The sequence below is a fragment of the Triturus cristatus genome, chromosome 12 (assembly GCF_964204655.1).
Source record: "Triturus cristatus chromosome 12, aTriCri1.1, whole genome shotgun sequence".
NCBI lineage: Eukaryota > Metazoa > Chordata > Amphibia > Caudata > Salamandridae > Triturus > Triturus cristatus.
Window position 1 is genome coordinate 13,224,518 of NC_140595.1, and position 17,359 is coordinate 13,241,876.

Sequence of the window (17,359 nt, forward strand, 5' to 3'; positions counted from 1 at the left end):
TGGTAGCCCACAGAGGTAACTTCCTGGCATGATGAGAGACACAGAGAGCTCTTCCAGCCAGCAAGGGGTACTGCAGGGCGTGACAATGAGCGTAACAGGCATATTACAGTCAGCAGGGGGCAGTCATATCTTCAAAGCAGCAGAGATCACTGCCTGGAATGGAGAGAGCTACAGAGACCTCCTCCAGCCAGCTGGAGCTTTGATGGAAATGTGACAGAGTTGGGAAGACATCCTTGAATCTGTGGAGTACAGAGCAGGATCTGCAGGCCTCCTCCAGCCAGCTGCAGGGAATGTAACATAACTTGAACCCATTACAATAGAACTGGTGCTGCAAAGGAAAGTAACTGAGATCCAGAGACTTCTTCGAGTATGCAGGAGGTCTGTGGTTGAGTATGCAGGAGGTCTGTGGTTGAGAATGTAGATGCATAGACCTCTTTCAACTAACTGGGACAGAGTGAGAAACACAACTACTGAGTCCTTGTACAAGTCCCAGATAGAAGAGGGAGGCTCTCTGAAGACTCTTATTTTGGCCAGAAAAATAGCGAAATAGACACTGAAGAAGGGACACAGACTATCCGGCCACAGGAGGCAGCGCTGCCAGAACAGAAGAGTGAATCTAAATGTAAATATCCTGTACCTCGTAAGAGTGAAGTTAGGGCAGCGGAACAACTTCGCCTGGGCTCAGCAAGCAAAACTACAGGAAGTGGAACTGGGACAACAGGGTTAGAACGCCCTGATCTAACCAGCGATGGAGCCAGGCGTTGTGTCTGTAGACTGTGGTTCTAGGGCCTGCTTTTGAATACACTTCTATATATTACAGCTCTAGGCATTGCTTCTGTTGGCTACAGTTCTTGGTGTTGATTCAGGGACAATGAATGCGAGACTCACACTTGTAGCATTTAGCAGAAAGGGGGGGAGCACAACCCCAGTTCTCTGCCAGCCCGCAAAGGGGGAACTGAAGGAAATGAAAGAGGGATGGATAGACTTCTTACCGCCCAAAAAGGGCACTGCATGGAATGGAAAAGATTTGCAAATATTTTATCTGGCCAGCAGGGGTCACTTTCTTAAATGGACCTGAGATGCATAGTCCTAGTGAAACTATGATCAGAGAACCCTTTCCATCAATCAGCAGCGGGGCACTGACGGGGACGGACACGAGATGCAGAGACCCTATCCATTCAGTCCAGCCAGCAGGACGCAATGCTAGGACTAGAGAAGAGATGCACTGACCTCTTCCAGCCAGCAGGGGGCTGCGAGGAATGAGACACAAACAGAGATATCTTCCAGTCAGCTAGGGCATGCTGGGATTAGAGAAGAAATAAAGAGACCTCTTTCGGCCAGCAGGGGAGTTTGCCAAAAATGAACATGAGATACACATACATCTTCCATTCAGAAGAGAGTACGTCAGAGACATATGGAAATAAACAGAACTCTTGAAGGTAGCAGGGGATTGCAGAAAGAATGAACACATAGAGAGGTTTCTTTCAGACAGCTGACGGTTGTCAGCAACAAGAAAGTGGCAGAGAAATCTGGAGACCTCTTCCAACCAGTAGGAGCGCTGCAGGGAACAAAGAAGTGATGCACAGATCTCCTCTGCCCGCAGGGGATTAGTCAAGAAAAGGACAGAGGATTAAAAAACATTCTAATTAACTGAGGTCACAGTAATACATTGAAAGAGATACTGGGATCCTTTCAGCAGGTGGCGCTGCAGAGAATGGAGAAGAACTGCATAGACCTCCTAAGTCAGCAGGAGGCGCTTCAGGATATGGAGACCAGATTAACAGGCATAGCATAAAGGGTTGCGCACATATCTTCTACTCGGAATGGAAAGAGATACAGAGACCTTTTCCAGTCAGCAGTGGGTGCTGCAGGGATTGGAGTAGAGCTGCATAGACCTCTTACGCCACTAGGTGGCACTGCAAGAAAAGAGGACTATATTACCAGACTTATTCTAGTCAGTGGAGGGGCGGACATATCTTCTAGTCAGCTAAGGCCACGGCTTGGAATGAAGAGAGATGTGGAGACCTCTTCCAGCCAGCAGGGGACTCTGCAGGGAGTGTACAAGAGATGCATAGACCTCTTTGCCAAAAGGGGCTACTGCAGAAGACAGCGATGAGATTAACTGACATATCCTACTCAGCAGGCACTGGCATAGCGAAACTTGAGGAGGCCCCCCTGCAAGGTACGTGGAGGGGCCCCTCCAGACTCATTCAGGAGCTCTCCGGCTAAAGTATTGTGCTGAGGGGGCCCCCTGGAACTTGGGGGCCCGCCACACGGCGGGGGCTTGGGGGCCTGTGTTATGCCACTGTCAGCAGGGGGCACACACATCTGGTAGCCCACAGAGGTAACTTCCTGGCATGATGAGAGACACAGAGAGCTCTTCCAGCCAGCAAGGGGTACTGCAGGGCGTGACAATGAGCGTAACAGGCATATTACAGTCAGCAGGGGGCAGTCATATCTTCAAAGCAGCAGAGATCACTGCCTGGAATGGAGAGAGCTACAGAGACCTCCTCCAGCCAGCTGGAGCTTTGATGGAAATGTGACAGAGTTGGGAAGACATCCTTGAATCTGTGGAGTACAGAGCAGGATCTGCAGGCCTCCTCCAGCCAGCTGCAGGGAATGTAACATAACTTGAACCCATTACAATAGAACTGGTGCTGCAAAGGAAAGTAACTGGGATCCAGAGACTTCTTCGAGTATGCAGGAGGTCTGTGGTTGAGTATGCAGGAGGTCTGTGGTTGAGAATGTAGATGCATAGACCTCTTTCAACTAACTGGGACAGAGTGAGAAACACAACTACTGAGTCCTTGTACAAGTCCCAGATAGAAGAGGGAGGCTCTCTGAAGACTCTTATTTTGGCCAGAAAAATAGCGAAATAGACACTGAAGAAGGGACACAGACTATCCGGCCACAGGAGGCAGCGCTGCCAGAACAGAAGAGTGAATCTAAATGTAAATATCCTGTACCTCGTAAGAGTGAAGTTAGGGCAGCGGAACAACTTCGCCTGGGCTCAGCAAGCAAAACTACAGGAAGTGGAACTGGGACAACAGGGTTAGAACGCCCTGATCTAACCAGCGATGGAGCCAGGCGTTGTGTCTGTAGACTGTGGTTCTAGGGCCTGCTTTTGAATACACTTCTATATATTACAGCTCTAGGCATTGCTTCTGTTGGCTACAGTTCTTGGTGTTGATTCTGTAAACTGTGGTTTTCTTGGTGTTAAGTCAGTAGACTGCTGTTCCAGGCACTGTTTCTGCAGGCTGCTTTCGTTAATGTTCCTTTAGTAGTCGCTGTTCTCACTGTCGCTGCTGTAGTCCTCTCTAGGTGAGGCCATCGTCTTCCTGATCCAGTCAAGGAATTTGGTAACCGCTGTTGCCACAGGGGGCTTGGATTTTACATTGCACCCCCTGAAGCTGAATGAGACGAGTCCTTGTAGCACGCCATTCTTGCAAATCACCGGGTCACCTGAATCTCCCTGTGGACACAGGACACAAAGCTGATGAGGACAACAGAGTCTCGTTTCCAAAACCCTTACATCACCCAACACCCCTCATGCCTTTGTTTCTGCAACAGAACCCACAAAACATCCAGACGAGGATCTGAAGCCTTGTACGATGCAGTGTAACTTCCTGGGGGGCCCCGGCTGCAGTTATTGCCCCCTGCACAGGAGTGGCTCCTCCATTAGGACAGAGAAGCGTTGCCCCACTGCCAAAAATGCCCCCCAGGAAAGTCCCAGAAATGAAATAAAATGTTAATTAAGTTAATTTATTACCATTTTATTTTTCATCCACCCGTCCTGAACAGAGTGTCAGGACAGGGCAGGACCATTGCTGCTGAGTGGCAGCAGCGAGCTGTGCACTTCCGTTTAAAGGGAGTCTGTTTTTATAGCCAGCTGCCTTGCGACTGCCAGCCAGACGTGTACATTTTAAACTTCTCTAACCTAACTGTCTTGGACAGCTGGGGTATAGAAAGCACAGTTCTCCAGTGTTCTTGAGAGCGCTGAAGGAGGCCGCTCCCTCCAATCCTGGCGCTGCACTCATGCTGGTTACCAGTATGAGAGCAGCGCCAGGATTGGTTAGGGGAATTTGCTGGCGAGAGAGCAGAACACGGACAGCAGTGAGGAGGGCGTCGGACATCATGCAACAAGCCAGGAAAGTGGTTATTTCTTTTAATTTACTCACCACTCACCTTGCATGCACGCACCGACCACACATTTGCCCGCCCCCCCTCCTCTCCGCCTACCTGCCAGCCGCTGCTGCCTCTGCAGTAGACTGTTTAAAGACACTGCCACATTCAAGCTTCAGATTAGAAGGGCTTAGAACATCTTTCACACAGACAGGAGCTGACATAATTAGAATGTAATCTGTGGAATTTTGCATAACAGTTGTTGTGTGAAGTTCATTAAATTATGTCACATCATGTAACTCCACTGCTGTTTGCTACAAAAGTATAGTGTGGGATGGCGGAAAGAAAAACAAACTAAATGCGAGCAGCAGCTGTTCGCGGGAATTGTGCTTCTCACACTATCTTTTTGTGAGAAATGTGCTCATGTCAGAAACTGATGCGAAGATGCAGTCCGTGGTAAAATAGGACAGGTTTGCATTTCTTGTTATTATGCGTAATTTTGCATAATTTTCCTGAAATTTCACGAATCGCAAAAAAGCTAATTATGCCCATTGAGCATACCCAAATTAAAGGAAATCGGAATGTTTACACCAATAGGTTGGCGCCTCTCCAAGGCCTCTGACGCTGGCCTAGTCATGAATGACGTGTACCTGACAGAGAATGACCCTTCCTCAGCTTGACCTGCCCTCCAGTGCCCAGGCATGCCTGCGATCTCCTCACTTCCCCATTAGCCTGGCCTGTTACATAGCATTCCTGTGTCACGTGACAGTCAGGAAACATCACCTAGAATTCCAGTGTCACATGACAGTCAGGAAACATCACCTAGTATTCCAGTGTCACGTGATACTCAGGCAACATCACCTTGCACTCCAGTGTCACATGACCGTCAGGAAACATCACCTTGCATTCCAGTGTCACGTGATACTCAGGCAACATCAGCTTGCATTCCAGAGTTACGTGATACTCAGGCAACATCACCTTGCATTCCAGTGTCACGTGACACTCAGGCAACATCACCTTGCATTCCAGTGTCACGTGATACTCAGGCAACATCAGCTTGCATTCCAGTGTCACGTGACACTCAGGCATCATCACCTTGCATTCCAGTGTCACGTGATACTCCGGCAACATCACCTTGCACTCCAGTGTCACGTGATACTCAGGCAACATCACCTTGCATTCCAGTGTCACGTGATACTCAGGCAACATCACCTTGCATTCCAGTGTCACGTGACACTCAGGCAACATCACCTTGCATTCCAGAGTTACGTGATACTCAGGCAACATCACCTTGCATTCCAGTGTCACGTGATACTCAGGCAACATCATCTTGCACTCCAGTGTCACGTGATACTCAGGCAACATCAGCTTGCATTTCAGTCACGTGATACTCAGGCAACATCACCTTGCATTCCAGTGTCACGTGATACTCAGGCAACATCAGCTTGCATTTCAGTCACGTGATACTCGGACAATGTCATGTGATCCTTTCATTCCTCTTCCGTTATCACCAAGGGCCCTCCCTTCACTGACATCATTAACACTTCCCTTCATAACAGATACCTCCTGGAAGACCTGATAAAAATATCAAATACATCCCCCAAAGAAAAGGGAAAGAGGAACCCTGCCAAGTCCTACTTTATCACTCACCTACCCTCCTGGTTCAGAAGATAAAACACAGCAGTTACTACACACCGACCTACATGAGCTACTGTTACCCCCCCTAGTCTGGCTCGGTACCCGCCACAGCACGGAGGCTGCAACCCTATCAGTCACCGGTGGTGAATCGCACACACAAGGCACATCCCTGTCTTCTACAACTTCCTTACCCCTGGGCTTTTAAACCCTCAAACATTATCTTACTGCTGACCCTCTCAGCACTCGTATCACACACAGCCCTACAAATACACACCAGCACATCCATGTGGCCTCCTCAGAATCCCATTGCACCTAGTGAAATGTGGGGTCATCCCCTAAATCTGTGCCACTAACCTAGGGTGACCAGATTCTCAAAACTAAAAATCCGAACAGGTCATAGACACAGAAGTAGGACTACAGTTTTCAGTAACCGTCGACATAAAAGTAGGACCATTTGACAACTGTCATAGACTTAGAAAAAGGACTACAATGACACAGATAAAGAATTACAGACTACAAATCAGATTTGTGAGACAAATTTAGCTTTAACAATGCCAAGAACGGCCTCAAAACTACTAACTTGCAAAAATGGCAAAAAAGTTTGCCCCATGCCAGAGGCCGAGAAGGGGAAGAGGAAGAAGGAAGAGAAAGGGAGACAAAAGGCACTACGATGCGGGAAAGGCTGAGGAGGTAGGCCTGTCTATGTCTCTGAGATGAGGGGGGACGAGAGAAGGCCTTCTGTGCCTCTGAGATTAGGGGAGGGCTGAGAGAAGGCCTGTCTGTGCCTCAGAGATGAGGGGAGGGCTGAGAGAAGGCCTGTCTGTGCCTCTGAGGTGTGGGATAGTCAGTGATTATAAGCCTGAATGTGCCTCTTAGATGAGAAGGGGGGAGGGGGGTCTGTGGCATTTCTCCGGTACAAGGCTAACTCTAAAATAGATGCAGTATGTTACTGGTGATGTCCACTCTGTACATGCTGTTGTCGTACATAAGCGTCTCCTGTTGAGCAGCTATAAAAACACCTGTAGACACTGTGTATGCATCCATTCTTTGCTGTGATAAAACCCATGACATCATAGTGCTTAAAAACAATTACCCAAGTGCATTTTGGGGAGTGCCTTTCTTCAGGGGGCAGTTACTGTCCAATTACAAGCCAGCACTTCTGGTCATCTGGTAGAACCGTCCAGCGCCAAGCTTCCTCCCTGGTAGGCGGTCTGAGCAGTGCGGAGAAGGATACTACAGCATGGACATGTTGTAGGTCACAGCAAGCAGAGCTTGCCTCTGACCCTGTGTATCTCACCCAACCATGTCCCATGAGACAACTGCAGCCGCAGACGTCTCACCGCTTCTACATCACACAGGGCCTTCAGATGTAGCAGAAATACTACCCGAGCAGGCTTGGAGGCTGCAGTAACTTGACCACATCATCACTCATCACGCACAACACCAGAGGTTTCCCCCATACTCCCTTCAACCACTCATGCATCCTGTGCCCTCCCAGCGCTCCCAAACAAGGCAGCACACTGAAGGCCCATACAGCGCTCTATAAAGACCAGGTGTCATGACAGATGTGGGATGAACAAAACTGGGGGATCTCTCAATGGGGCGTGGCCGATGTAATTAAGGGCATAGCTTAAAACATATAAGCTAAAAAATCTGTGCTTAGCATCGTGTCCCGCCCAAAACATTTGCTGCTTCTCTCACTTTATCCAGATAAATAATACAACAAGTAACAAAACACCTACAACAAGCCATGACTATTAGCTGTGTCAATTGTTAGCTGCATAAGCTAAATAAGCAGCAACTATGGCTTCGTTGCACATAACATTGAAAATGCTTCAGTTCTGGAACGATGAGACTGTGATAGAACGGGTCTCTTCGAAAGCAGTGAAGGGTGGTACTGCTGCAGCCCTGAGATTTTTTTTTTCACCCCAAGGGCAAAAATGGAGAGCACAATAGAAACCCGTCTCAGCACCTGTGTGAAGTAAGCAGGCGCACCGAGACACTATTTAAAAACCAGGACATTTCTCTGTTCAACCCGGGCACTGCACAAAAAACTGGACATTTGTTTAATTCGGCGCAAAGTGTTGGGACACGTCTGGTCAACCTACACTAACCCAGCTAACCAGATCTACAGATTCCACTGGGTGGGTGCCTATGCTGCTTTCAAAACAGCTCTATGCACCCGTGCAGACAGGCCTGAGAATCAGAGATCAGGGACGAGCTAAAAGACGGAAGGAAGGCATACTGCTGCACACAGACAAAGAAGGTCCTCAAGAATTATAAAAATAAGCTAGTACATTTTAAGTTTCTGGGCCGAGCATATTTCACCCCCAAGAAACAGCAAAGAATCAGCCAAGGAGGGATTTGTAAAGCGCTGCAAATCACCCGTGAGGATCTCAGGGCGCTGGAGCTGCTAGCTGCTTCGTGGTGATCTGTTCATTCGATCAGCCAGGTCTGGAGCCCTCTCCTGATCTGCTGGAGCGATGAGGCGGTTCTGAGGAGAAGTGATCCCTCTGGATCACATTACTATTCGAGCTCCGTGAGGGATTGTTCCATTTCGTCTGGCCTTGCACCCTGGTTATTGATTACTGGCACACGATCACCTCAACCATCTCAAGTATGGCTGGGAGTCGTGAAGAGCTGAAGCCATTGATGGCTAAATTGGGCTACGTTAGACCGATCCCGGAGGGACTAAATGATTCACAGCAATAGTCCTACTGTCAGAGAAGCGCAGACTCGCGATGCGTTGCTGCCGGAGCACTATACCCCAAAATAAGTCTGATGTAAAGACCTGGTCACATACAACAATAGACCAGAGCCACATGTGCCACTACAGACACACACACACACACATCTAAGCCCAAGGACATATGGGGCCCAGTAAGGGCATACCTGCACCAGCCAACACTGAAGGGTTGCCCGTCCGGGCGGACAGTACCACAGGAACGTCTGAGACACCACTGCAGCGTCAGATATGCTGGTACACACGTCTCACTCACTTTACATGGCAAGGAGAGGTGGAACAAACATGGGAGTGTACAATATATGCAATTCTTTAAAGTTCTCCTGTTTGTTAATCACAGGATGAGCTGCAGTGTGTTGTAAATAAAAAGCGAAATGTGAGTACAGTGTAAATTATTCTTGTGAACATTTTTGGCTGTGTTGCTCTGTAAGTCACTGAAAAGTTTAAAAGAAAAGAAACAAACGTTTCCCTGCTTATTACCCCCTTGACATTCAACCTAATTAGGGAAGCTCCTTCTGTTATCTCTCACCAATCCTGACCTCATACACTGTATAAAATGCATGTGTTTATTCAGGTGTTTTCTACAGCGCTTTATTGCCACCTACTGGTCACTGCAGAGCTATGCACACACACAGGAAGAGCACAGCACATAGAATATTTAAGACCGTAGATTTCAAAGAATGATTAGACATCACTGGGCTATTCACAGAGGTAATTACACTAGTAGTAATTCACGTGTATAAATGTACCCTTACACTTTTGAGTAACTTTAATACTTTTGGCTAGAGTTAGTCACAAGCATAGACTTACACATCTCCATCCTCCAAAAAAGGGCGTGGAGCCTAACTTAAAAGTGTAAGTTACTACTAAAACAGCAGTAACAAGTCTAGCACAATAAATTGTCAAACCCTAGTAGTGCAACACCTTCCCATTGAAAATAATGGAGGACGGGACTTGAATTGTAAAACCCATAAGAAATAAAGGTAACGTAAATTAGATTAATTAAAATATTTAAAAATATAAATACACGGGGCATGGTCTCGCGACGCGAGAAGATGGCGGCTTGATTTTGAGCTCCGCTCGAACGCGGAGATATTCTGCTTGTTGCAGCCTGTTGTTTGGCCCCTGGGGGCCCCTCGAGGATGGGTTTGGAGCGCTGAAGGGTCGGTGCGGCGATTTTGGTCGTTCCGACCCTGGATTCTGCTTTCCCGGACCCGGTAGCTGTGGCGGTGTCTTCACCTCAGTGGAATACGAGCGTCAGCCGCCATTTTGTGCTGGCCGTTCGCAGATTGCTGCATGTTGTGAGGTAATCCGGCGTTTCAGGATATGAACGCGCGGCAACGTTTTCTTCTATTTTTCATTCCATACCACTTGCTGTATCAAAATAAGGAATGATTGTTGCCTGCTACCACGCCTCGCAGCAGATGGTGATTATGCTCTTCCCTTCATCACCTCGTGCTCAAGTCGCAGCATGTTATTTTTAATATAATTTCAGAGACTCTTCAGAGGTGTTGCCAGTTGCACTCTTTTCTCCTTTCTCTGGCTCTCTATTTTATATTTAGTATGTGTCTATTTTAATCTTTTTGATTTATTTCTGTCATATTTCCTAGCCTCTTGGTGATTTGTCATTTTTAGTTGTGACGCTGTTTTGCTCACGAGTGTCTACTATCATCAGAGTGCGGACGGAAGGTGATGTTCTTCACTTGCACATGCTATTTTTTTTTTTGTGTGGCTTTTTTCATTTCTTTGGTCTCCGAAGACTTGTTGAAGAGTGTGGTGTTTTCTTCTGACGGATGGGCAGACGGAAGTCCTTATTGAGAATCACCTCTCGTCCGTCCTATCATTTCAAGATGGCTAGCGAAGCTTCACATGCGGCTAGAGCAGTTTCTTCTGGTACCAAACCCAAGAGAGCCAAGAATGACCCTCCCTCACCCATTCTATCCTCTCAAAATCCTGTTCTTGACACTATTTTGGATGAAGTAATGGGACTTAAGTCTTTCATGGCTACTACTAATGAGAAGTTCCAACTAATTGAGGATAGATGGATTACTATGGAAGCTAAGGTGTTCGATATGGAGCAGCATATTAGTGATGTTCAGGATATTTCTACTAAAATTCCACTTTTGGAACAGGAAATCCAACGTCTTAAGCTTCACACTGAGGACCTTGAAAATCGCAATCGGCGTAACAACCTGCGCCTTTATGGTTTACCAGAAAATCTGGAGGGTCCTGATTTGCTTCTCTTCCTGAAGAAATTTCTGTCTGAGCTCTTAGGCATTTCCCCTGATCCTGCATTAAATATTCAACGTGCCCATAGACTTGGTCGTTTTCAACCTAATGCTTCTAAACCTAGAGGTATTATCATGTTGTTTTGGGAATTTACTGATTTAATGCGAGTCCTTTCAGCTGCCAAAATAAAACGTCAACTTACTTGGTCAGGTCACAACATCTTTATTTCAAAAGACTTATCTAATGCGACCAACGCAAGGAGGAAGGAATTTCTGGCGCTTCGTCCTCAAATGAGACAGTTGAATATTCGTTATGGCGTCCTCCATCCTTGTTTGTGTAAAATCACACATGAAGGCTCCACTCGTTCTTTTGATGACCCTCTTAAACTGAAATTGTTTCTTCAAAACCTATCTTCACTCCCTGCAACTGGCTCTCCCTCTCTTCCTTAATGTCCTCGAATCTTTTAGCTCTCTCTTTTAGTATGGCTGTTTCTTAGTTTTCTAGTCTTACCTTTTTCTCTGTCGTTCCATCTCTCGTCGGTGCTGTTACACCCCATGCATCTGTTTTTGTTGTTGTCTTTTAGATCTGGATATCTTTCCTTGATCTATCTTCTTTCACTTCTTTTTCTATTCTCTCTTCCTTTTTTCGCTTTGTTACATTTTTTCGCTTTCTTACATGTCCTTTTATTCATTTGATAATGTGCTGTTTATCGCATATGTCCTTTGGAACTGTGTATTGTTTTACTGTATACTTTTTTTATTGTGATCAATTTTGGTGTCTCTTTTTTTTTAGCTGTATCCCTGAAGTGTATCATCTCCTTACGTATTGTACCCCTCCGCTCCTCCATTATGTGTAATTGTGTCACATGGAATGTTCGTGGTCTTGGCAACCCCGTCAAAAGACAGAAGGTACTTTCTCATTTATCCAAATTAAATTCTCAAATATCTTTCATTCAAGAAACACATTGGACTGAAGCGGAATCACTTAAGTTGAAAAGACAATGGGTAGGTCAAGTTGTCTACTCCCCTGCCTCTAGTAAGAAAGGGGGTGTTGCTATATTGTTTCATAAATCTTTGTCTGTGCAAATTGTATCTACGCAAAATGATGCTGATGGACGATGGGTAATGGCCAGGGTTGTTGTGCAGGGCAAGGATTTGGTCTTATTGAATATTTATGGTCCGGTTAAACCTGACCCCAAATTTTGGCATAACATTAAGGTTCTACTTTCCTCCTTTGACTGTCCTAATATTATTATTGCTGGTGATTTTAACCAATGGATCGACCCCTTTTCTGATAGACAATCTAAGTCCAAGTTTCATCCAGACATATCCCACAAGGCTTTTCAATCGGCCATTACCTCTTGTCCTTTATTTGATGTTTGGAAAACATGTAACCCGGATTCTCTTGAGTTCACGTTTTTTTCCAATGTTCACCATACACGGTCCAGGATTGATTATATTCTAGTCAGTAAATCCCTACTCCCGTATTTTCAATCCTCGGAGATTGGGTCAATTTTCATCTCTGACCATGCACCAGTCCTTACTGTTTTGGATCTTTCGTTAAGCTCCCAAAAATTTAGTCGTTGGAAGCTTAATAATGTTTTACTATCGGATTCTACTTTCATTACAGAAGCTACTTCCTTTGTTAAAGAGTTTTTCATGTTTAATAATCCCTTAGCAACCTCTGTTTCTAATAATTGGGATGCTTTTAAGGCCTCCTTTCGGGCATTTGCTATTTCTTATGTATCTAAGAAAAAGAAAATTGCTCGAAATAAATATTTAGCTTTACTACAACAGCTCAAATTATTGGAGCATAATTACTTCACTTCCAAATCACCCTCGGCACTTCATGAGCTCATTAAGGCCAAATCTGAAATTAACAAACTTGCGACAGTTGAAGCTTGTAACATCCTCCTTAAAATTAAATGTAAATATCATGGTGGCCAAAATAAAGCCGGTAAGATGTTAGCCAACTATTTAAAGAACAAATCTGAACGTAAAAATATTGGTCCCATCTTAAATGAATCCACTAAACGTTTAGTGTCCTCAGATGACGACATTGCTAATATCTTTCATGATTACTATGAGTCCCTTTACTCTGATGACACGAATCCTTCTAATCAAAATTTAGATATTTTTTTTTCTGGCCTTCCTTCTCACCATCCTTACCCAGTGAATTTGATTCATTGGAGGTTGCGGTTACTGCACAAGAGATTATTAAGGCCATTAAATCTTTAAAAAAATCAAAGGCTCCAGGACCGGATGGCTTTTCGGTTGAATTTTATTCTACCTTTGCATCGATTTTTGTTCCTAAGCTGCTGGCACTGTTTAATTCCTTTATTAATGATGCGAAGGCCTCTGTCTCTTTTATGGATGCTTTAATAATTATTATTCCCAAACCTGACAAAGATCACTCCCTGTGTAAAAACTATCGCCCTATTTCATTAATTAACTATTACTGTAAGATATTTGCAAAGATTCTTGCTATTCGTCTTGAGAGTCTTCTTCCATTATTGGTTAAGACTGATCAAGTTGGATTTATTAAGGGTAGATTAGCAGCAGATAATGCTCGAATGTGTGCAAATGTTATCTCTCATGCAAAAAAATTTAAATCTCCTCTTGCAGCGCTGTCGCTAGATGCCGAAAAGGCTTTTGACCGTATTAATTGGCAATTTAGGTTTAGAACCCTCCAATGGTTTGGTTTTGGTCCAACTTTCATTTCCTATATTAAATTATCATACTCCTGTGCACGGGCCAGTATTTTTGTAAATAATCACTTTTCAAAATCTTTTTCTTTGTCTCGTGGTATGCGTCAGGGCTGCCCTCTATCCCCTTTGTTATTTGTTCTTTGCCTTGAACCCTTTCTCGAGCGTATTCGGGTTATTGCTCATATATCTGGCTTTACTTATAACTCTTTAGAAATTAAATTATCAGCATATGCTGACGATATATTGGTATATATGGCTAATCCTCTTACATCCCTTCCCCCCTCCTTGGATGAGGTTCGGTTATACTCCAGCATTTCTGGTTATAAGTTAAATCTCTCTAAGACATAAGTTTTACCCCTGAACTCGTTATGTTATCAATATATGTTTAATGATACTAATTTTACATGGTGCCCCACGAAAATTAAATACCTAGGTATTTGGTTTTCTGCTTCCCTACCTGCCACAATTAAATATACATTTGCAGCATTAATCTTTGCTTCTTACCTGGACCCCACTTTATCTTTCTTGGTGGGGTAGGTTAGATACTATAAAAATGATGATTGTACCTCATGTCCTTTATATATTTTGATATATTGTCTATGTTCCCTATTCGCATTCCCATTTCATATTTGTCACAAATTAATTCCATTTGTGTAAAATGTTTATGGAATAAGAAACACCCACTTATTTCCCTTATAAAACTTAAACGCCCTAAGTCTGAAGGTGGAGTACGTTTTCCCGATTTTAAGGCTTATCACTCAGCCTTTATAATCAAACAGTCCTTTGCTTTATCCTTTGATTTTGCTGATACCCCTATACCAAGATGGATTGTTTTTGAGCGTTCCTCTCTAAAGGATTTTTCTTTTCAGAATGTGCTTTATATGTCTAATTGTACTTTCATCTCTAATAACCCTATTATAAAATATCCCCAAAATGTATTGTATAATACATTCACTAAGGGTTAACTCCATTTCAATGCTTTCTATCTTCTACTATCTGGTATAATAAATTTCTTAAATACAAGGGTAAATCATTCTATTACAAACACTGGAAGGAGAAGGGTATTATTTTTGTGCATCAATTAATTCTTCAACACTCTGTTATTCCCTTCCTTGATTTGCAAACACGATTTCAACTTCCTGATATCTCTCTTACCGAGTATCTTTTAGTTTCAGCTGCTTTACAATTACAGTTGGCTTCTTTTGACTCTCCTGCAACCCCACCATCCCTTACTCCCCTAACACCTTTATACAGTCTATTTCCTGTGCATAAACCTAAAGCCGCTCTTGTTTATAAACTATTGTTGTTGCATAAAACCGAGAGACCTAAATCTCCTACTGAACTTGCTTGGGAAATAGACTTATCCCTTTCATTTACTATCGATGTCTGGGATAAATTATGGTCTAAGTTATTTAAAATTTCTGCTGCTGTCCGTATAACTCAATCCTTGTATTTTATTTACAATAGAGCTGTTATTACTCCTGTTTGCATATCCAAGTTCTCCCCTTCCTCATCTCCACTATGCTGGTCTTGTTCTAAGCATACCGGCACTTTGAGACATCTACTTTGTGATTGTTCCAATGTTTTGATTTTTTGGGAATCGGTTTGGTCAACTTGCATGAACATTTTTAATTGTAATCTGAGTTTGTCATTTCATAATGTTTTTTTAGGTTCCTCATCACCTGATTTGGATGACTGCACTTTTATTTCTTTATTGTTTGATCTTTTTATTGCATTGGCATTCAAAGTCATTTTATCTTCTTGGAAGGACAATTCGAAAATATCTTCATTAATGTGGTGGAATTTTATTTGCGATGAACATCGGATTGCCAGTGTCTCTTCTTCTGTCCTTTCTCAAAAAATTAAATCTGATCTTCTCTGGTTACCTTTTACATCTCATCTTTCTTCACATGCTCCTCTACCCTAATCTGGTTCTTTTTTCTGGTATCTTATGTGGTTTTAGGACAATTGGTATTCTATGATTTATATTCTATGATTTATGTTCTTTATTTCTTTGGTCTCTACCCTCCTTTTACTTTTCTTTCCCCTTTCTCTTTAGTTCTTTTTCTTTTCTTCTTTCCCGTTACTGTTTGATCATTTTATGGGATTTTTAAATTGTTTATTAATTGGCTTCTATAATTTGTAAGTACAATTTTGATTTCCTAATTGATTGTATTACTTTTGTATTTTTGTGTTTTGTTTCTCTTGAAAACTCAATAAAAATTCTTAAACAAAAAAAAATATATATATAAATACACATAATTTGACAGTAAAAAAATAAAAATAGTACATATTTTTCATTTATTATAAAATATTTTAATAACTTATTTGTATTTAGAAATTAATGTAACAAATGTTATTAAATATAGACAAATTACTTAAAATAACTCAATAGATCACTTATTAATGCATAATAAAAAGAAATCTTTTTTAACTGTAGGTAGGAATTTGTTTTCTTTTACTTTAACCTTGAGAAAGAGAATTGTACTGTAATTTAATATATTTTAAATAATTTATTTTTCAATTAAGATGGTAGTTAAAAGTGCTGTATCATTTTTTCTTTAGTTCTACATTTAAAATAAATATAAATAAAAATGTAATGTTAACCATATTTGAACTACTTTTGTGTAAGTAAAATTTTTTTTTTTATACCTTGTACCATATTTTATTATGCAAATATCTCCACCCTGACTGCATTGAATTATATTTATTTATATTTTTAATTACTTACATTAATCTCATTTACCATTATTTCCTATGGGTTTTATTTTAAGTCCCGAACTCAATTGAGTTCTATGGGGGGGGGAGGGGGGGGGGAATACTAGTGGGGGGCAGTGTGTGGTGCTGGATTCGCTCCAGCTCTGAATTAGAGTAGTTTACTACCATTTTGGGTCCCTCTTTGATTGCATTAACTTTAGAAGTGCAATTTGTGAATAGGAATGGGCTTATTCTTCTGTGGGAGAGTAGACATCCCTTCCTAAACCCCGCCCTGACCCTCCCATAACCCCTCCTTACTCCACCCTTAACCCCTCCACTTCAGAATTAAGTAGTCTTCATTTTCCAGCCACTCCCGTCTGTCCTGCCCACAGTCAGTACCAAAACGTACACCTGCTTGCACGGAGACTCTGCACTCAGGATGTAGATCTCAGCACAGAAAAAGAGAGAAGAGGCTGAGGTGTAAACTTGCACACAGGTTTGTGAATAGCGTTTTGTAGTACTACAAAATGCAGATGGTTAATAGGTCTGACCTTTCCAACATGAAGGTCTCCCAGACACATCTACCTGTTTAATAATGTTGTTTAATTCTATTCACTTTTGTTTTCAGTGGTGAATTGTAAATTTTTGCTCTCTGTTTATAGCTTCAATGTCTCGCATAAGGAAACGCTATATAAATCTGACAAATAAAAGACATCTCACTCCATTAATAATAAGTGAGCAACACACACCTGTATCTGATACTTTTTTCTACCACATACATACTGCACTTGGAACACTGTCTTTGCTTTGTCCAACAGATGCCACCCACTTCACTAAAACTGAATCCCACAATCAGATTGAAAACTGGCTAAAGGGAGTGCTTTAAGTGCATCTAGATCAGCTCGATCCATACAACCGCCCACCATAAAATCATCTTCACTCTTCTTCTCATCCCCCGCCTCCCTCTTCATCACAGCGTTTTAAGTGTTCTGAGGTGTCAGGAGCACTATACCAGCCCTGTTGTGACAGGACATGCTATCCAGACTTCTGCTTGAGGCCTGCTGGCATTCCTGCCGACATAAAATCAATCAAGTGCATTGATACACTAGCCCAAGCCTGTGTAGGCCATTAACAGCTCATAGGATCCAGGAACTCTGATCTTGGCACTGCAAAAAACACACACGTTGAAATACAGCCTTCCTTTACATTGAGTGGTTGTGTAC

General features: G+C 43.1%; 1 protein-coding gene across 1 annotated transcript in view; it reads right to left on the reverse strand.

The window, feature by feature from the left end:
• Window positions 1–214: 214 nt before the first annotated feature.
• GZMM (granzyme M) overlaps window positions 215–17,359 on the reverse strand; it is a 35,578-nt gene continuing 18,433 nt past the window's right edge. Inside the window, exon 5 of the mRNA XM_085640098.1 lies at window positions 215–3,472. Within this exon, the coding sequence (XP_085496224.1) occupies window positions 3,278–3,472 (195 nt within the window). The 3' untranslated portion in view covers window positions 215–3,277. The remainder of the gene's footprint in view (window positions 3,473–17,359) is intronic.